This window comes from Pygocentrus nattereri, chromosome 12 (assembly GCF_015220715.1).
Source record: "Pygocentrus nattereri isolate fPygNat1 chromosome 12, fPygNat1.pri, whole genome shotgun sequence".
Classification (NCBI taxonomy): domain Eukaryota; kingdom Metazoa; phylum Chordata; class Actinopteri; order Characiformes; family Serrasalmidae; genus Pygocentrus; species Pygocentrus nattereri.
In genome coordinates this window covers 20,845,194-20,867,693 of record NC_051222.1, presented here as the reverse complement: position 1 = coordinate 20,867,693, position 22,500 = coordinate 20,845,194, and the positions used below count along the sequence as shown (strand labels likewise).

General features: G+C 41.6%; 1 protein-coding gene across 1 annotated transcript in view; it reads left to right on the top strand.

Annotated features, from left to right (window-relative positions):
• Positions 1 to 22,500, top strand: part of sorcs3 (sortilin related VPS10 domain containing receptor 3) — a 424,538-nt gene that overhangs the window by 287,861 nt on the left and 114,177 nt on the right. The window contains exon 5 of the mRNA XM_017724487.2: positions 18,949 to 19,022. Coding sequence (XP_017579976.1) covers positions 18,949 to 19,022 — 74 coding nt within the window. The remainder of the gene's footprint in view (positions 1 to 18,948; positions 19,023 to 22,500) is intronic.

Below are 22,500 nucleotides of genomic sequence, written 5' to 3'. Positions count from 1 at the left end.
ACATGTCACTATAAATATCTACTGCACATTCCACAAAGCCTCCATCCAATCACCATAAAGGTAATGAGCCCAGGGGGCCAAAGATGATCACTAGAAAGCTTGGACTGCGGAGCCACTATTTGCATTACAAAAGCTCTGAACTATACATAAATCACAAACAAATTGGACTTTTTTTTTTTTTTTTACACCAGTTCCATGTCTCTTGTTTTCGATTACTGAGGTTAAGGCACAAGGTTGTCTTTGAAGTAGAAACCATGAGCTTGGTATGCTATCAGAAGCATCACTTTCCATGAATCAGTCATTTTTAAGACCAATTGGTGCATGAAATGAGGGAGTAACAACTAGAAAAAAATCATTGTACAAATGGGAAAGGGGCAGGATTGATACTTGGATAATGCTTGGACCCATGAAGTTTTCATTATCTCCTTTCTTTTGGTTATTACAATCACCATTGTCATAACAAATTCTTGTGTCTCAGAAATGGTAACATTGTTGGAATAGAAAAAACTTTTCTTGCAACCAGATTTTATTACAAGTCTAATTTCGCTCGGACCATTCATTCCAAAACGGTCAGTGAAAAGGGAAGCTGGTATTTTCAAATTGGTTGAGAGAAAAGTTGAATTTTGATATGACGGTGAGGACATACTGTTATGATATTCTAAGTTTCAAATGATACTATAAACTGGAAAATGAATTGCTACACAATGACCCATACCTGCTACACAACACCAAACACTATGGCCCAGTTTCCCCCCAGGTAGTAATTTTGATATGACCCAAACCTGGGCCACATTCAGCATTTACTTGCTGCTCATATACTACAGAATGATGGTACAGGAGCAGGCCAGATGCAGTTGCCAGAACCCAGCTTCTTTACTGCCATTAGAGGGCTGCCTTTAAACCTCCACTGCCAGACCTGACGCACCACTCAAAAGCACTAGCATATATTGATGGGATTTGACAGGCAAATGGTTACACTGTTTAAAAAGAAAAAAAAAGTAATTTTACAGAAAATAACGTGAAATTTTTATAGTTGTTTTGTGGGGTTTTTTTGTACACAAAAATTACAGACTGTAAATCTGTAAATTAACAACTCAACTAAGAATTATGCCAATTTTTGTTTTTTTTTGTCAGTACTGACAAACTGAGTGTATATAATTACATATAATAAACATTATTAAATAAATACACACAGTAGTAAAATGCCCATACTACCACAGTGAATCCTGAGGAGCTTCTCTAGAAGGTTTCATTCAAATTCATAATTTAAATGGATGTCAAAGATAGCAAGGTGACTCAGCCATTTCTTTTCACTGTATAAATGGCACAGCAGAGCTGGGATATTTGTGCAGTAATCAGATATTGAGCAGGTTTGCTGAAGAAAGAAAAAAAAAATAAAATATATATATATATATATATATATATATATATATATATATATATATATATATATATATGTGACCGACACCCAGATCTGAAGCACTTGAAGGGCACAGAAAAATGTCTAGAGGATAATTTTGTTGCCGGAGGTTTGCTGGGATCACACCGAACAGGTGCTACCACATCTGGATAAGCCTACTCTCACTGCCGCCCAATGGATTATGGGTATTAGTCGTCTGGGAAAGCAGGGCTGGGAATGAAATGTTCAATCACAGAAAATAGGAGCTAAAGAAAAAAAAGCCACCTGCCATAAGATGTGACTGCTTGTCAGAAAGGATAAGTTTAAACGGATATTTTGTACAAGGTTTTGTTGGAACAGCACTTCAGGGTCAAGTGTATTTATATATACATATTCATATAATTACCTCAAATATATCTCCAGTATGTTTCCTGAAGGTACTCAAAATAAAACTCTGTTTAGGTAGAGCCTAAAGCATGGTGGTCTTTCAGGTCTTGCTATAAAAATAGGTCCAAAATAGCTTGGACATACAGTACTGTGCAAAAGTCACCCTTCATTTGTTTCATTTCCAGGCAAAATGGCCATTAAGTTCAAGTTATATGTTTTTCAGCAGATATTTCTGAGAAGATTAGACATAAGGCAATCCACCTTCCTAAGGAAGGAAAAATCAGAGAAAATACATGAAAAAAAACTACAGTTCAGAAAATGAATGAAAGTTATAGAAAGAAAGCCATGCAAGAGCTGCAAGACAAAACTGTCATCATCAGATAAACAGAACTTAGAGCTTTCACCTCAAAAAAAGACAACTCAACACTACGAGTCTGAAAGGATGTTTCAAAAAGCTGTCACTGAAAAAATGGCAGATGACAAAAATGATGAAAAAGCTTCTGAGTAGGACTGACCACTCCCGACCTCAACATCACTAAATGTGTTTGGGGTTAGTTGCAGTGTAAAAATGCAACCAACTTCTAAGACTGAACTTTGAGGATGTGGAAAAATATCCCTGCAGAATTTTTTTGAAAAACTGAAAGCAAGTCTACTGAAAATATACGTTGTAATAGTAAAAGTGAAAGATGAGTCTCCTTTAATAGTAAAATACGTAATACTATATTTAGGTGCTGAGGTGTTTTTTGTAATTTTCATTCCTGACATTGAAAATAAATAACAGGTCATTTTTAGCTATTTTGACTGGAAATTAAAAGGTCTCTGACTTTGTGATTCCAGGGAAGACCTTTTATTGGCATAGAACCGTATTTTGCGAAGGTTCTTTAAACTTTGAGGTCCTTCATACTTACATATCTCTTTTACAAAAGCTGTTCAGTGACTCAACCACAGAAAGGTGATCCAAAGATCCTTTTTTGGCACCTTTTTTTAAAGTAAAAGCTAAAACTGTGTGTTTACCCTAATTCAGGTGCTTGGGCTTTCTTTGTTTTCCCCCAGATATGTATATTTGCCAGTGAAAAAAAATGGAGCGTCTGCCCCAGGAGAATCTGTGGAAAAAAGGCCTAGCACAACCGCCTTGCTGAAAGCCTTGCGCTTCCCTCCTTCCTTTCCATATGCAAACATTGTTTGAGCTAATCTCTGCTAATGATGCAAATGTATGCCGCTAATTATTTCTCACACAATCACGGTGGCGGCAAAAATGTGCCTGCCGCAATGCCATGGGGACGTCGTTTGCAACAAAAAGAACGTGGGAAGGCAAAACATACTCCGTGACGTGCCAGTTTTGCCATTTGCTATTGGCTATACTAACAAAGAGCACACTATGGAATTAGCACCAGCCTCGCCACTAGCCGTAAGAATAGCGGCACCTCCTCTGCTGTAGCTATCTGCAGATGAGTCCTTGGCGCTGGAGAGACTAGGGGAGATTAGCGGGTGTAATTTGCTCCATGTCTAATAGGAGCTGGTGGATTTGTGTGAGTTGAGGCTCAGGCTATGGGATCAGCTCCTGTTGTTTAATCCTGGAATGACACGTTTTATTCACCAGCATGCTGATTAGCCTCACAGAGCAGCCTGATGCGAGACGCGTCTGGCCTTCACTGATAGATGGGCTCATTTAAAGGCAAAATCTTATGCCATAACACGGGGGATGTACACCTTCAGTGACTCTTTGTGTGGCACGCTATGCTACTTCAGTGAAACACTTCCCTCGTGCATGCCATCGCTGTTATGTGAGGAACCTTGCGATATCAGCCATTTTTCACCTTTTAACACCAATACATTGTGTGAATGTTTTTCGAAGACACCACCAATCTAAACGATCCCAAAAAACTTGGGATAAAAGAAAATCTTGTAAAGTCTTGTAATAATTAACCCTTAGCACTTGCAAAATGCGTAGACTTCTAGCAATCAGAAATAAAAAATTAGTCAAATTCATAAAGATATCAAATTTCTTTTAACACTTGTATGTCAAATAATGGCATATCTGAGTAGCACAGGGTCTCCTGAAAATAACAACGTGTGACTGTCTCATGTAAATATGATGTAATTGCAATTGTAACTGACCCAAACACCAAACAATTACCCCAAATTACCCTAAAGTTATAAGGGTAAATGTACATTAAAGTATGTCTTTTCTATCTCAAAATGGACATAATAAATTACAAATGTATATAATAAATTAGTTACATTATATATGGACAGCTTCTGATCTGCGCTTCTGACTTTTTCCATTTGTTTCAATATCAAGTAATTACAAAAAAACAGGGCAAAAATGTTTTTTTTCCCTTTCTTCAAAGCAAGTTTGTCTTCTCAACCATAACTTTTCCATCAAATTCAGATCAAAATAATGTCTTGTGTTTTCTCTTTACAGACACAGATGGGGTTGTTTTTATTCTCCTCCTCTGTTTCTGGCAGCAGTATGTCATGTATTGACACTATCTAGGAATAATGACTTATTTTTCAAATGTTGCCTTGAGTTAATGACGTTAGCTCAATAATTATTTATTTTTTAAAATATGGACAGAATTTAAACGATAACTTATTTTCTTGAAATATTAACTCAGTACCTTGAAATAGTGACTTATTTCTGTCAAATATTGACTTAGCATCATAGACTCAGATCTAATTATGTATTTCATCATCGTCGTTGCCCGCTTAGTCCAAACAGGGTCGCGGTAGCAGTTGGGAGAGCAGAGAATCCCAGATGACCCTGTACCCCGCAACTTCCTCCAGCTCATTCCCGGGGACCCCAAGCCGCTCCCAGGCCAACTTGGAGACGTAATCCCTCCAGCGGGTCCTAGGGCGGCCCCGGGGTCTTGTCCCGGTAGGCCGTGCCTGGAACACCCCCACTGGGAGGCGTCCAGGGGGCATCCGGATCAGATGCCCGAACCACCTCAACTGGCTCCTCTCAATGCGGAGGAGTAGCGGCTCTACTCTGAGCTCCTTCCGGATGACCGAGCTTCTCACTCTATCGCAGAGCGTGTAGCCTGCCACCCGACGAAGAAAGCTCATTTCCGCCGCTTGTATTTGCGATCTCGTTCTTTCGGTCATTACCCACAGCTCATGACCATAGGTGAGGGTTGGGATGTAGATCGACCGGTAAACAGAGAGCTTCGCCTTTTGGCTCAACTCCCTCTTCACCAATACAGTCTGGTACAGTGACCGCATTACTGCTGCCGCCTGTCCCAGCCTACGGCCGATCTCACGATCCCTCTTCCCATCACTCATGAACAAGACCCCAAGATACTTAAACTCCTCCACCTGGGGCAGGTCCTTTCCCCTTACCTGGAGTGGGCATGCCATCCTTTTCCGTGCCAAGACCATGGACTCAGACTTGGAGGTGCTGATCCGCATACCAACCGCTTCACACTCAGCTGCAAACCGCTCCAGCGAGTGTTGGAGGCATCCATGTGATTCCGCCAAAAGAACAACATCATCTGCAAATAGCAGAGACGCCACCCTCCGGCCTCCACACATAAGGCCCTCCTGACCCCGGCTACGCCCGGACACTCTGTCCATGAATATCACGAACAAGAGTGGAGACAGAGCACAACCCCGGCGAAGTCCAACGCTAACCCTGAAAGAGTCTGACTTAATGCCGAGTATACGGACACAGCTCTCACTCCCGGAGTACAGAGATTGGATAGCCCGGAGTAGTAGCCCCGGCACCCCATACTCCCAGAGGACCTCCCACAAGATATCTCGAGGAACACGGTCATAAGCCTTCTCCAAGTCCACAAAACACATGTAGACTGGGTTGGCAAACTCCCATGCCCCCTCAACAATCTGACTTTCCATAGACTTTCCCAGGGAGGCTGAGCAGTGTGATACCCCGATAATTGGCACACACCCTCCGGTCCCCCTTTTTAAAAATAGGGACCACCACCCCAGTCTGCCAGTCCAAGGGTACTGTTCCCGAGGTCCATGCAATATTGCAAAGGCGTGTTAGCCATGACAGCCCCACAATATCCAGAGCCATAAGCATTTCTGGAAATAATCTCATCCACCCCCGGTGCCTTACCACTGAGGAGCTTACCAACTACCTCAGTGATCTCCACCAGGGAAATGGAACTTGACACCCCAGAAGCCTCTGGCCCTGACTCCCGTGAGGGAGGCACGTCTCCCGGATTAAGAAGCTCCTCAAAGTGCTCCTTCCACCGACCGACAATATCCTCATTTGAAGTCAGAGTTTCTCCACCCTTGCCGAATACAGCTTGGGCGCAGCCACCCCGACCCCTCCTGAGTCGCCGGACAGTTGTCCAGAACCTCTTTGAGGCCGAACGAATGTCTTTTTCCAAGGCCTCACCAAACTCCTCCCATGCCCTGGATTTTGCTTCTGCCACAGTTGCAGCTGCCACCTTTTTTGCCTGTCGGTACCTATCTGCTGAATCGGGAGTCCTTCGAGCCAACCAGTCCCTAAAGGCCTCTTTCTTCAGCTTGACGGCCTCCCTCACCACCGGTGTCCACCAGGAGGTTCTTGGGTTACCGCCCCGACAGGCACCCACAAGCTTTTGGCCACAGCTACGCCTGGCAGCTTCCACAATGGAGGTTTTGAACAGGGTCCATTCAGACTCCATGTCCCCTACCTCCTCCGGGACGTGAGAAAAGCTCTCCCGGAGGTGGGAGTTGAAATCATTCCGAACAGGGGCTTCTGAAAGTCGTTCCCATCACACCCTCACTATTCGCTTGGGCCTACCGGGTCTGACCATCAGTCTTCCCTGCCATCTGATCCAACTCACCACCAGATGGTGATCAGTTGACAGCTCAGCACCTCTCTTCACCCTAGTGTCCAGAACATATGGTCCCAAGTCAGATGAAACGACAACAAAGTCGATCATTGACCTTTGACCCAAGGAGCTCTGGTACCATGTACACTTATGAACATCCTTGTGTTCGAACTTGGTGTTCGTTATGGACAATCCATGCCTGGCACAGAAGTCCAATAACAACTCACCATTCGGGTTTAGATCGGTATGTATGTATGTATTTCTCAAAATATTAACTTAATATCTTGGTCATTACTTTTTTTTTTTTTAAACGTTGACCTGCTATGTCAAAACAACGAGTTACTTTCTCAAAATATTGACAATCTCTCGAAATAATGCCATTAATAAATAAATTGGAATAATCAGTAATTAAATTCACTTAAAGTAATTATTATTATAGCAAGTCATTATTTTGACATACAAAGTTGTTATTTTGGAGAAAAAAAAAACAAGTAATTATTCCAACCGAGAAAGTCATTATTTAAAAAAAAGTCACTATTTCAAGTTACTAAGTCAATAACCTGAGAAAATAAGTCATTATTTTTTACATACTCTGGCAGAAACAGAGAAGATGAAAAACAAAAACATGAGTGATTTTTTCTCCTCTACCTAGCAAAAATAGGCTTCCATGGCTATGAACTATGAAATAATTAAACAAAATTGCAACATGCTTTAGATCTTACTGGCAATCACTTCTCAGCTTTAATTAGCATATTGTTTTTGTTACAGAAAACCTGTATGTGACCACAAATACAGAAGAAAAGCATTGGTTTTATTTCTCGTTCCCTGAGTTGTACATTTATTAAGAGCTTTCAGTCTGAGCCTGCTTGCTGGGAGTGTGTTTTGAAGAAGTCTTTATGATGCTGTGTGGTGGTAGATCTTTTGCATTAGTAACTCCTTTCCATGCAGAGTTTACAGGTTGTGCTCTTAAGTCCATGTTTGTTGTTTTATCTCATCCCGCTTCAGTAGGCCTGGGTGTCCTGCAGTGATCCCTCTCTGGAGTGTGTGAGCGGATGTGTGTGTATATGTGTGTGTGTGTTTACCTTTACTGTGAAGTCTGGACTCAGGTCCAGCTCTCTCAGCAGTGCATTTCTCACTCCACTGCTCCTCCAGATGGCTTGTATCTTTAGCAGTGCTCCCCACCCCTCACCTCCCCACATCAGCTTTCCCTCTCTCTCTCTCCCTCTCTCTTCACGCCTCACCTCCTGCAAGGCGAAGCTCGGCCGCCCCTTAATGTTCAACACAATTCCCGTGCCAAGCCTGCCGACCTGTTAGCCTTTGGGAATATTTATGAGTACTTAATACTTAAGTGGAGAATCATTTGCTTGTGCTTTGTATACACTTAACATAGTAATGATAGAATGATTAGCACTGCCGACACAACGCTGTCATTAATTACTGAAACAATTCAGATATTTGCACAATAAAAGAACACCTAGAAGAAGAAAAGTAAAATGAATTTACTAACAGAATTCAACCTGGCTTAGTTTAACACAAACATGTATACATACACACAGACATATATACACTACATTGCCAAAAGTATTCAGTCACCCATCCAAATCCTTGAATTTAGGTGTTCCAATCACTTCTATGGCCACAGTATAAAACCAAGCACCTAGGCCAGCAGACTGGGTCGCTCTCAGCAGCTCAGTAAATTCCAGCATGGTACAGTGATAGGACGCCACCTGTACAACAAGTCTAGTCATGAAATTTCCTCACTACTAAATATTCCACAGTCAACTGTCAGTGGTATTATAACAAAGTGGAAGCGATTGGGAACGACAGCAACTCAGCCACTGGACTCTAGAGCAGTGGAGACGTGTTCTCTGGAATGACGAATCACGTTTCTCCATCTGGCAATCCGATGGACGAGTCTGAGTTTGGGGATTACCAAGAGAACGGTACTTGTCTGACTGCATTGTGCTCAGGGATGGGGGAGCTAAGTAGCACGCTACTTTTTTGTAGCTAGCTACAAATTTTAGTAGCTAGTTGCTGTAGCCACTACAGTTTTATGAAATGTAGCTAGTAGCTGTAGCGCATACAAATTTTTGTGTAGCTATAGTGCAAATTTTTGCTACAATTTCACTACAGACTTCAGGCAATCTGTGCAAAACAAACTACAGAACGTGGACGTTCACTGGGCTGATGCCCACTGCACAATCCTGACTGAGCCACGGACAGCTCGAGCAGACGGGCATGCTTTTGCCCCACGTGCTGATCACCCTAACTATAGGCTCAACTCAGGGCTTGCAACCAAAATGTTAAGGAGAGCCGTTTTTTTTCCTTTCAAAAAAAAAAAAAAAATCAAACCACCTTGGGAGGCAAAACATTTTCTGTCTGTCTTGGCTGTAGGTATATCTCAGTATGTGCTGATGTAGTACAGGCTGAAAATATAAACCCAAATGCAGACTTACTTTGCTCTGCTTTAACCTTCAGTTCAGCTGTAGCCGCTTTTCTCACATCTCAGGAAACTTCTCCTCGAGTTTCTTGTAAAATATCTCTCAATGTTGGACTTTTATGAGATTGAAGTCGCTTCTGATTCTCCAGTTTCTCCTTTTCCCGTTCCACCTTAAATGGTGCCTGGGGCGCCAGATTGTCCTGCTGCACCATTTACATGGGGGAATTCCAACGAGAAGCTGTAGAAAGAGAAGCGTCCATTCATCTCCAAATTATCGATGCTCGTCTTCTTCAAAGCAGCACTGCTGTGTATGATCCAGTCAGACCAGCGCAACACACACTAACACACCACCATGCAAGTCTTACTGCAGTGCTGAGAATGATCCACCTCCCAAATAATACTTGCTCTGTGAGGGTCCTGACCACTGAAGAACAGGGTAAAAGAGGGCTAACAAAGTATCAGAGAAACAGATGGACTACAGTCTGCAACTGTAGAACTACAAAGTGCACCTACATAGTAAGTAAAGCTGATAAAATGGACAATGAGCACAGAAATGAGGTGGTCATAATGTTATGACTGATCAGTGTATCTTGCTGAAATAATAAAATTGGAGCAGTTTTATTTCAACAGTTGACAATGCTTTGCACAAAAGTCTCTGGTTTGTATTCGGTTATTTTTGTTAGTAAAAATCTGGAATGATTGACTTTGCATTTAGTCTTAATTTTTGTTGGGTATCACGCTTTTGGGTGTGTTAATTTGATTGTTACACTTTTTGGTGATCTTTTTGTATATTTGCAGCTTTTCAATAACTTTTCAAGAACTTGACTAGCCTGAGTCCTATATTATATATATATATATATATATATATATATATATATATATATATATATATATATATATATATATATATATATATATAAAAACCAATACATTATTGAGATCTGAACTATCAGTTTTCACTCTTTTTCAGGAGACTTGCTTTGAAATGAATACTTTTTCACACCTCTAGTCTTAGAACTTGGTTGCATTTCCTGCTTCTTGCAGTCGGAGAATGAAGGGTAGGACATCTGCATTTATGTCAGCTGCACACAATGCATTTTTTCAATTTCAAGTCCATTATTTTCCTATTAAACAATATAATAAATACATGACATACAGTAAACAAAACTGACAAACAGTAAGCAAAGGTTTTGGCGCCACAGTCAAGTGACATTATTTTGATTTAACATAGTTAACATATCCTCTACAAAAAAAAAACAAAAACTATCACGTGCAAAAGTTGTGGTACACCCCCCCGCCCCCCTCCCCCCAAATTCGTTAAACTCAGCAAACATATGGAAATTTTGCAGTGAATCGTTTGTGCTTAAATTCTGATTTTCTCAAATGTCACATGGCAAATATTTTAAAATAATAATTATATAACTAAATTTAAAAATTCCTTAACTTATTAATGTCCCTCTCTGAAATTTTACGTCCTATATTCCACATCCTCTGAGCTTGTCTTGTGCACAAATCTAAAGATATAAAACTGATTAAGCCTAGTGAGATTTTAAAAGTTTTTAGTCTCAAGAGTTTAAAATCCAAATTTTATAGTAACTTGCATGTCATTCTGAATTTTACATGGAGTAGAAAGGCTAATGAGTCCTGTAAAAAATTATCACGTCATTGAGTGGGTTTATAGAAATTTCCAGACAATTCTGAGCCTTTTTGGCAATATGTATCAGTCCGTTTTACACTAAAGACAATATAATGGCAGGTTAAGAAATCCATCATTAAATTTTATGAGAGCTGAAGCTTTGACGTTGGGGGCCTGTGAGTGTTGTGGCGATTGTCATTATTCTTCAGCAGCAGTGAAATCTATTTGTGCACGCTGAATAATAATCGTTAGCCTAACTTGAGTATCCGTAATTATTGAATTGAGTTGCTAATTCCCCGCTAACCGCTCCATCTGGCCAACAAAAACACCAAAAATCACCAAGCCCTGGAGTTACATTCTGATACTCTCTGATTTTAACGGAAACTCTGCGGCTGCAAGTTTGATGTGATAGTCAAAGGCGAGTTGAAATGGAGACGATGCTGGGAGTTCATGCTCTCTAGAACCTCTTATTCACATTGCAGCTCCCCTGTCCACTGCCTGCTCCATCTCCAGCTTCATAATTATGCATATGAATGACTTTTGCTCAGAATATTCTCTGTGCAGAGTGCATATATTTATGCATGTATGCCGCCGTGGAATGGATTAAGGTTAAATGAAGCAGAATCTACCTCACAATGCTGCGCTTGGAATTATAGCAGTTTCATAGAGTTGCATTGAAATTACTGCTAGAAAATAGTTTGAATATATATTAATACATGAGAATTGTATATACTGTTTACATCACTTTATATTAAGCCATGAGTTTATTTTATACCCCGAGGTTCACTTAAGCAGTTTGCATAGTTTCATGTACCAAAAACAGTCACAAAACATTTTTACAAGACCATTTTCCAAACTGTTACCTTCCTTCATAATTAAACAGGCTGTCTTACTGTGTCTTTAATACAGAAACAGTACTATGCAAAAGTCAGAGGCCACTCCTCTTCAGTACAGGTTATTCATTTTTTTTACCATCAAAAAAAAGTAGGAAATATATTTCACAGAAGCCTTAACAACTAAATAAAATCGCATTTTTAGCATTTAGTGTGCCCACACTTTGCCTTAGTTCAGCTTCGGTTCTTTTCAGGAGACTCGCTTTCAGTTTATCAAAGAAACCTGCAGGAATTATTTTTTCACACCTTCAAAGTTCAGTCTTAGAAGTTGGTTGCATTTTTTGGTTCTCATGATCCAAATATCTCCAATTACGAATCCAGACTTATCAGGCCATAAACTCTTATTTCACATCTCCGATGACAGATTTCAGTGTTCGAGCTTCTTCTAGTTTTGGTGTTCTTGCTTTTTCTTTTAGATAGTAATGGCTTCTTGACAGCTACACATTCTTTCAATGGATTTTTTCAGATCTGAATCAGCTTCATTTCCTTATATCTCCCAAAGACAAATACTGCTTATCTGATGGTCACAGTTTTGGTGGTCTACCAGATCTTGCATAGTTAGGATTTTCACAATATATTTTAATTATTCTGTAACTCTAGTATTGGAAACTGTTGTGTTCTCACATTGGATGGGCTGAAACACTCCTTATAACTTTCACCTGAAAAGGTGGGGCTTAACTGTTGCAGGCCAAATAGGCAAATATATGTAAGCACAGCACCAAGCATGTTCACACTAGAGAAAAGCATGAAAGAAAGGAAACAGCAGTCGGCGTATTGCTACAGCCTGCACGCTGCACACGATTCAAGATGATTTACAGCACTGTACATAAATGCATCAGGAATTTATGGCTAACTTAATTAGATGGCATAAAGCTGAATTATGGTAATGGCGAGGGACACTGGAACAATAGTGCTTGGTTGCTCATTTCCATAATTCTATAAACTGCTCTCTCTCTCTCTCTCTCTCTCTCTCTCTCTTTCTCTCTCTTTCTCTCTGTGGTCTTATTTGCTACATCTGCATTGTACAGGTTGCATAAAGCCCTGACTGTGTGACCTTATTTTATTAACCACTACATTCACCTTTTCCTCTTTATCTTTCCTATTATTTTCTCTAAGGTCAAATAAAACGGTAGTTTTGATTACTTTAATAGACTGCAATTATTACTTTGTCACCTTAGCAGTTAATCTGGCAGCTGAATCTAATCGCTCAGGGCCTAGCAGTTGTATAAACTGTTTAATTAATCAAATATAAAACCCATTTATAGCATGTTATCTCTTTCTATCAGAACATATTCTGCTGGCACTGTGGCAGAAACTCAGGTGGGCCACTGATGAAGTGAGTATCCACATCTGTCTACAAATCAGCAAAGCAATGCTATGCTAATTGAACGGAATGCTTTCAAAAGCATTACAGCAAAAAAAAAAACCCTAAATATCACTGAAATGCCTCTCGTTTGTCTGGCTATTTGCGTGGCTGGATTTTAATCAAACGAAGGCTGTTGATAGTCACCTCTGAGCAAGCCGCGATCATGTCCTCCTGTTTCTAATTGGAGCCACAAGTCAAGCTAATTCTGCCATCTGCCAGGCTAATGCAGACATTTTGCCTTTTTTAGGGGCCATTCCAAACATCACGGTTCAAAGCTGTGATACTCTAAATGCTAAATGGCATCCTTGATAATGTACATATGCCACTGTTTGGTGGCGAGGTTGCTGAGTGCCTTCAATCAAGCAAGGAAACATGGGCATTATGCTAAAACAGCAAAGCAAACCAACCAACAAGAAAGCAGTGCTACGGATTTGGTACAAAAAAGTGAAGGTCCATTTTTCAGCTGTATCTAATGTTATTAATAGCTGGGGTTAGCCTACCCGGCACAGTGACGAGCACATGAATCTTTAAACCTTTCAAAGCCAGACCGAGCTGTCAGATGGTGTCGATAGCGGGTGAGAAATACCGTTTTGAGGTGGTCCACAAAAAGGCCTGAACATTTGACTCTCTGCATTCAACTATCTCGAGTCACACTGTCAGACCAGTCTTTGAGGAATGTTGCCAGATGAGCCCCACTGTCATTTCTTAAAGAATAAAGAGGGCCTGGCTTCATAGGATCCTGGCTGTTCGGCAAGCTCCCTGAAAGCAGTAGAGTGGGATTGGTCTAACATTTGAAGGCTAAACTGTGCTACATTTCTGAATACAAATCGGCCAAGGTTCATACGTGATTGTCAAGAAGATTCTTGAAAACCCTAGAGCTTCTTCCACGAACCCTGCCACTGCTCTCCTAAATAAGGCATGTCCAAGTTCTCGTGAGAGGTCTAGGCAATTACACTCCTGGAGAGATGCACCATGCAGAGTTCAGCATTTTCCCACCTCTAAAATATCTGATTTAACTCATCAGCTAATTATAAAACCCCTTAATTAGATGAGCCAGGTGTTTCAGAGCAGAGAAAAGTGTAAAAGTTCTTTAACCCTCCAGCACTGGAACTGATGACTCCAACGAGGTTCTACCTGGTGCTTTTTCTTTGGGAGTAGACGCTTATGCAAATGCACTTGCAGGATTTCCATTCTAAATGCATTATTTAAATGCATTCTTTTCACCCTCCTTTTGTCCCTCAGCAGCCATTAGCAGGTCTTCCTTAGCCTCTCTGCTGGCAGTCACCTAATGTTGGCAGTGGGTCCTTGCCCCCCAACTGGTGATTTATCGACGAGAGTGGGGAAGCTATGAAGCCCACTTTGTGACAGCTCGGAGCTTTTAAAATTGAGCACGTCATTGGGCTGATGAATTGCCGCAGGTTGGGCTCACCCAGTGACACAATACGTCAACGTCAGCGCTTATGAGGGACCCTGCGGCCCAGGAGCATCAGCCACGACAGGGGATAGATGAGCTCCGGCCTCGCAGTCTCTCGTCCTGAATTCGGGAAAGATTACATTAAACGTGAAAGGCTCCGAAAGGGACCAGACGCGGGACTGATTAAGCAAACACATTTTGAAAAGCATTAAATTTGAAGGGGCTGCTAAACAGCTAACCACTCATCTGATCTTGCTTGATGTTTTCCCAGTGAAGGGGGAAAAATGCCTTTCCTAAGCAAATGCACTGTCAAATTTGTCCAACCTGTCATTTGGCATTTCAGGAGTAGTTAATTTAACGGGGCCACATATATCAACATTACCTGGTCCCAGTGCCTTATCTGTTCTCCGTCACTTCCCTCTGGCAAGTACAGACCTGGCACAATGCTTACATTACTACAGAACTGCATTAATTTCAAGCAGCAACTCTAGCAAAGTTAGCCACTAATCTAGCTGGAATTTCCACCCGAACACCTGCTTTCTAGCCTGGGGGTAATAGATACACCTCCGGTGAAACCACAGTAGAACTGCAGAAGCCATCAATAACAGTCTAGATCCTGTGATTAAATAGGCCAGAGCTTGACTGGGTCTCTGACTCCTCACTGGATGACTAAAATTACAGCACATGTGGAGTCCCAGCGGGAGACAGATCAACGGTAGCATCAATCAGAGTAATAGGAAAAAAACGAACAGGCCTCTGTCATTAATTGTGCCTGGATTGCGCTGAAACACAATTAGAGCAGTGGAAATTAGGCCACGCATGCTGCAACATGGAAGGGTCATCCTAGCTTTTATATGTCATGTAACTTTATCTAGAAGAGTGTGGGGATGTTAGCGAATCAGGGTTGAGCTAGCTGCTCATTAACTTTGATTGCCTTCATGCTTTTTTTAACTTGACACAAAGAAATGCCCTGAACTGGGCCATCATTTTATACAGATGATGTTCTGAACAGTGATGTGACGTGGTTTTGCCAGATGGGTTGTGACTCGCATAATAAATTTGGGGGCAGGTTTACTGCAGTGAGGTGTTAGTCACCAACAGACTTACTTTACTACAGTTTATCTACCAAGAACGTCTATGCAAATGAACATAGGTAAATCGTATAATTGTGAGAATAATCTCTTGGCTATATGTAGTACCTCAGAGAATGGCTGTGACATTTCAGCCATGCACACACATAAATCTCAGTGTACATAATCCACAGCGTGCAGAATTGCAGAGTGAGAGATCTGCAATGTGCTTTTTATGTTTGCTTAGAAACTGCAAGACTGAAAATTCAGGCAAAGCTTCTCATTGACAGTGTTGTAAAATATGCCCATATGCATTTATAGGAGACAGAAGCTCTTATAAATGCATGTGCAATGAGACAAATGCGCAAGAGAGCAGCGACTGCCCCTTTGAACTCGTTATAAAACGCTAAGAGGCTATTAAGTAAATTGCGACAGCTGCCTTTCAGTACTATAACTGAGGCATAAAGGCAACTGTCACAACATAATAAATTTACTAAATTACTAAACTTACTAATGAGTTTTTAGGGCAGATTTACTAACGTTTAGCTGTGGTTAATTCTGTCTGATTGTTATTATTATTACTCGATTGGTCAAGGGCATTTTCTTCAGTGTCCTGAGCCTGTACAATTCTGTGCTGTTGATTGGCTAAAGGTAGTGCACTGAATCCGATTGAGAGTTGGAATCCTCCGGGTGCTGTGAACACTGTGCGGCCGAGGCCACAAAATTCAGGCTGTTGTATGATGTATAAATTGGTATTCATTTTTTCGACCCTCCAGCTAGTTTCACAGACTAAAAAAGATACAGATTTAAATCTGTTTCTTTTTTTTGCTCATAGTAATTGGTAGGGTGGAACCCCAGCCTCCATAACAGATGAAACACCCCTGGTTCTGAACAGGGACATTTTACACAGGGAAATGTTCCCAACGGGCTAAAGACCTTGTTTCAGCAGTGAGAAGTAAACCTATTTTGACGTTATCTAATAACTAATCAAAAAGAGCCTCAAATCTTACAGACTTATATACGGATTTCATGATCTAAGCATCCATCTGTTTTTGATTCTACCCGCCTTTGGTCTGTCATAACACAAGCTAAACTTCCCGCAATCTGACGACACAGGCTTCAAAAATTTCCTGAGTGCTACATGTGTCTGTTCCTGGTTTATTCATTTGAATGTCTGCTTTAAGGCCCCTGTGTTATTATCCTGTCACAAGTGTATGTTCAGTTCACGCCAAGTCTACTCAATTAAGCCTCCACATTGCCATATTTACACATCACAGCGTGTCTGTCGCATCAAGCAAGCTCAAATAATTCGCTAATTAGCCTAATTGGCAACTGTACAGGCCTCCTTATACAGAGTCAAGGGAACTGCCCAGGGAACGGAGAGAGGCAGAAGGCTTTCCGTCTTGTCCATTAGGAGTCCCCGGGGAGTGTCTCAGCAGAATCATGTCCAAATCACTGCACCGTGACAGTGTGCTTGCCGCTTAGATTGTCCACATGGCTACCTTTAGGTGACCACCAGAACACAAGCAAAGAGAATGGATGATTTGGTTTTATACAATAGTGCATTCTGAGCACAGAATCTGATTGGTTGAAAAGCCTTGTAATATCTGATTACAGCATGGTTGTCTTTCCCACACCAGTATCATTCCACTCACCACTGGTTGCTAAGTAACAACATTATTTTGCAAAAACTGTTGTATTAAAAGTAACAGAACAGTAGAGGATGTGTTTTATCGCAAATAACAGCACAGTTGGGAAATCTACCACAACCAAACCAGCCGTGAAACTATTTACAGCAATGATGCTCTTGATTCACTGGAGACTTTAGGTTAATAAGTGAGGAAACAGTGCAATCTTAATCTGTACTTGTTGGTTATACGTGTTGGTTTAGGAAAAACATACTAAGCACTTGTCTGGATTGGAAATAGAGGTAAGTGTACAGTATGATTGTGCCAAATTTGGTAGCATTTGTAATCTGGTGCATCACAGCCATGCATCTGTTCTGTTATATAGCACCGTCAAAATGCTCATTTGTGGGCTTGAAAGAACTGCAGAAATTTTGGTTGTGAATGGAATCCTCTCACTGAGGAATAATAGAGGAATAATGGAGGTTTCCACCAACTGCACTGAGAGGTTTTAAAGTGCTCTGATTCACTGGTCACGAATCTTCCTGAACATTTATCTTTGTGCCGGTTTCACCTTCCACCCAAATCTCACACACACCTGATGCATCTAACCAAGAACTTCTAAAGACAATAAATAGACTGATCACATGGAGTCAATTAAGGATGGAGTTAGAGCAGAAAGACAGACATCCCAGAGGAGGGTTGGTCGCAAGTGATCTAATCAGTATTAATCACAGTAAATAATCTTAATTACAAAACATGAAAAAATACTCTGTATGAGTCTGTATGCTTATTGGGATAAAATTAATGCAACTAATATTCATGTAATGTATATTACTATTATTATTATTATAAAACAATAACAACAATAATACAATATAAATATATTATTTTTGGTGTAGCATCCTTGATTAGATAACATCACCAATAATCAGCATCTTTTACTGTATTATATTAAACCCAGACCATATATCCATAATAGGTAACAGTTTATGCAGAGAATGGCAAGATAAACGGACCATTGTCTGTTTTCAGCTCAGCTAGCATAACTAGCTCAGTCATCTTTTTTCACCTCATACCTTTAAGCTGGAAAACAGCTAACAGAGTTTGTTAAGAGTCATTTAGCTCATATTAAACATATGTTCACTACATGATGCTGACAGCTTCATTACATTAAATCTGTACAAAAAGAGTGTAAAATAAACGTGAGCTTCCTGGTGATATTCCTTCCTGCATGCTATGTGCTATAACTATGCTTTGTACTATCTGCTGAGCAGTGATTCATTATTCAATATGGGAATATATAATGTTAGAGAGGTACTAATTTGCATGTCAAAAATACTCATTTACTATTTGATTTGTTTTACTTTCAAAACTCTTCAAATAATTGATCATTAGGACTCATGCCTATTAATAATACTTATTATTACCGCATTTTCATCTTTTCTGTTAAAGTTATGGTGTGTCCAGACTCACTGCACAGGCACGACTGGTCAGTATTAAAGAAACCTGGCTTGAGTTGAATAGAAAGGACACCCATGCAGAGCAGTGCTTATTTTACTGTGTATAAACTTCATTTCTTTCGGAGACATTTTTGAAATGGCAAATGTCCCATCTGGGCAAACGGCAGATCTGTCTGTTACTCAGAGCCACCAGATTTTAATGGCAGAATATTTATTAAGTCTCCACATCTTGACTGAAGGGTTTATACTTTATGGCCTGAGCCTGGGCTTCATATAGCGTTGCGGCCCATTGGTTCAGGCTCACTGTAGTTATAATGAAATCTAAATCACAGCGGCTAATTGGGTTCAATCTGAGAAAATGCAGTGAGCTGAGAATGAAGACCGTCGTTGTTCCATTGCCTTGGGTGAATGGAGAGCAGATTTTCAGTGTGTGGATTTTAACAACTACAAATTTTCTTCCTTTCTTCCTCTCAGCTGTACAGTTCATTTGACTTTGGACGGAAATGGCAGCTCGTTCATGAGCGAGTGACCCCCAACCGCTTCTACTGGTATGTGCCACTGCCCCAGTCACACCATGATGCAGATTCACACTTGCCAAAGTGACCCACTCTCACACACCATAAACACATAATGCTGCAAATAGCTGAACAAGCGGGACAGTGACCATTTAGGTTTTGCCAATTACTGACCTGCATTTAGTCACAGCAAGGTCCACTTCGTCTTCAGTGTCACATTGCTAGCGCAAGGGAAATCTTCTCCTGCACATTCTCATAGCCGTCACTCATTTATCATACACTTTTACAAAACAGATCTCACAGAAAAGCAGAAAAATGTCTGGGAATGACTGCGTAAAACACATTTAGCTGATAAAGATCCTGCTTGTAGTGAATAACTATGAATAAAATGGACAAAACTGTTCATGTTGAGAAAAACAGTGAGCTGCGGCTTACAAATAGGCAAAAATAGGCGGAAACTGTTGCATTACCAATTCAGTCTGCCTTCCCAGACTCGCCTCATTCTGCAGATGTTTGTGCATGACTTCACTCAACTGCTGGAAACATGCAATGATTTTCCAAGCCATGAATCACAAACTAGAGACAGAGAAATAGAGAGCCTGATACACACTATACAGCCCAAAGTATATGGACACACCTCCTAATTATTTAGCTCAGGGTTCAGGTGTTTCAGCCACACCCATTGCTAATAGGTGTGAAAAATCTATAAGAGCTCTAATGTCAATCCCACTGAACATCTTTGGGCAGAACTGGAACATTGATTGTAAGCCAGGCTTTGTTCCATAGATGCACTTTAAAATCCATATTAATACCCATGGTTTTGGAATGGTATGTTTAAGAAGCACATATAGGTGTCATGGTCAGGTGTACACAAATATTTGGTCATATGGTGTATATATACAGTTGGATGCAAAAAAAAAAAGCAAAAAAAGCAAAAATATGTTAAATTCAGCAAATAAACAGCAATTGTGTATGGAAATGTGCAGAAGAGTGTTCTTTGCTACAGTAATTGCTATATTTTCTACCTTGTTTTCTACAATGTTCTGATTAATGCAACATTTATTAATTCTGCAACAGTTATTAGACAAATAAATGTGTTTTCCACTTTCCACTCTTTATTTTCAAAATTGTTATACACACATATATATAAAATCAGTACATCCCTCACATTTCTGCAAATATTGTATTATATCTTTTCATCGGACAACACTATAGAAATGAAACGAAGTGAAACTTGAAGTCAGTGTACAGCTTGTATAGCAGTATAGTATAGATTTACTGTTCTCTGAAAATAACAACACACAGCCATTAATGTCTAAACTGCTGCCAAAACAAATGAGTAAAAGAGCTTGAAAAGGCAAGAGAGAGATAAAGAGGAGTCTGGGTAACTATTGGTAACTATCATGCTTTGTAGATGATTAATAAACTCTTAACAGTATCAGTAACACATCGATGAAGTAGCAGTAGTGAAGAAAGTACTGTTGATACATTACTTATTTTTAGCAGATTTATTGTTGATCTGTTACAATGTGTAGTCTTTAATTCCATAACGCAAGACCCTGACCTTAACCTCATCCAAAACCTAATCCTAACCCTCACTCTGGCCCTAATCATAACTCTATCCTTAACATCAACCAAAATCTAATCCTAACCCTCACCCTGGCCATAATCCTAAGCATCCATCCATCCATCCATCCATCCATCCACTTCCGCTTCTCTGGGGTTCGGGTAACGGGGGCAGCATCCTAAACAATGAGGCCCAGACCTCCCTTTCCCCAGCCACTTCCACTAGCCCCCTGGGGGGATTCTGAGGCGCTCCCAGGCCAGCTGGGCGATATAGTCACACCAGCATGTCCTGGGTCTTCCCCGGGGTCTCCTCCTGGATGGACTTGCCTGTGACACCTCCCTAGGGAGGCGTCCAGGAGGCATCCTAACCAGATGCCCGAACCACCTCAGCTGGCTCCTCTCGACGTGGAGAAGCAGTGGCTCTACGCCGAGTCCCTCCCGGATGACCGAACCTCTCATCCTATCTCTAAGGGAGAGTCCAGACACCCTGCGGAGGAAACTCATTTCAGCCGCTTGTATTTGCGATCTCGTTCTTTTGGTCACTACCCAAAGCTCATGACCATAGGTGATGAATCGGGAGCCTTGCCTTATGGCTCAGCTCTTTCTTTACCACAATAGACCGGTAAAGAGCCCGCATCACTGCTGACCCAGCACCAATCCGAATGTCAATCTCCCGCTCCCTTTTACCATCCCTCGTGAACAAAACCCCGAGATACTTAAACTCCTCCACTTGAGGCAAGAGCTTATCCCCAACGCAGAGAGGGCTCTCCACCCTTTTCTGCCTGAGAACCATGGCCTCGGATTTGGAGGTACTGATTCTCATCCCGGCTGCTTCACACTCGGCTGCAAACCGATCCAGCGAAAGCTGAAGTTCATGGCCTGATGTCCCCAATAGGACCACATCATCTGCAAACAGCAGCGATGTGACCTTGAGGTCACCAAACCGGACACCCTCCATCCCCTGACTGCGCCTTGAACTCCGGCCATGCGAACCAAACTCCTGCTTTGTTTGTACAGAGCCTAAATGGCTCGTAGCAAAGAGCCATGTACCCTGTACTCCCAAAGCACCTCCTACAGAATACCCCGGGGAACACAGTCGAATGCCTTCTCCAAATCCACAAAACACATGTGGACTTGTTGGGAGAGGGTGAAGAGTTGGTCCAGTGTTCCATGACCAGGGCAGAACCCACACTGCTCCTCCTGAATCTGAGGTTCGACTATAAGCCGGACTCTCTTCTCCAGTACCCCTGCATAGACCTTACCAGGGAGGCTGAGGAGTGTGATTCCCCTGTAGTTGGAACACACCCTCTGGTCCCCCTTTTTAAAAAGAGGCACCACCACCCCAGTCCGCCCATCCAGTGGCACCGCCCCCAATGTCCACGCAATGTTGAAAAGGTGTGTCAGCCAAGACAGCCCCACAACATCCAGTGCCTTGAGGAACTCGGGACGGATCTCATCCACCCCTGGAGCCTTGCCACCAAGAAGCTTTTTAACTACCTTCGGCCTCAGTAATGGACAAGCCTATTCCTGTGTCCCCAGACTCTGCCTCCTCACTGGGGAATGTGTCGGTGGGATTGAGAAGGTCCTTAAAGTATTCCTTCCACTGGCCAATGGTGTCCTACAGGCCAACCATGCCCAGTAAGACTCCTCCTTCAGCTTGACGGCATCTCTCACCTGGGGTGTCCACCACCGGGTTCGAAGATTACCGCCCCGACAGGCACCAACTACCTTGCGACCACAGCTACAGTCAGCCGCTTCAACAATGGAGGAGCGGAACATGGCCCATTCTGAGTCAATATCCCCCACCTCCCCCGAAATCTTGTCAAAGTTCTGACGGAGGTGTGAGTTGAAGATCAATCTGACAGGTTCTTCTGCCAGATGTTCCCAGCAAACTCTCACTATACGTTTGGGTTTGCCTGGTCTGACCGGCATCATCCCCCACCAC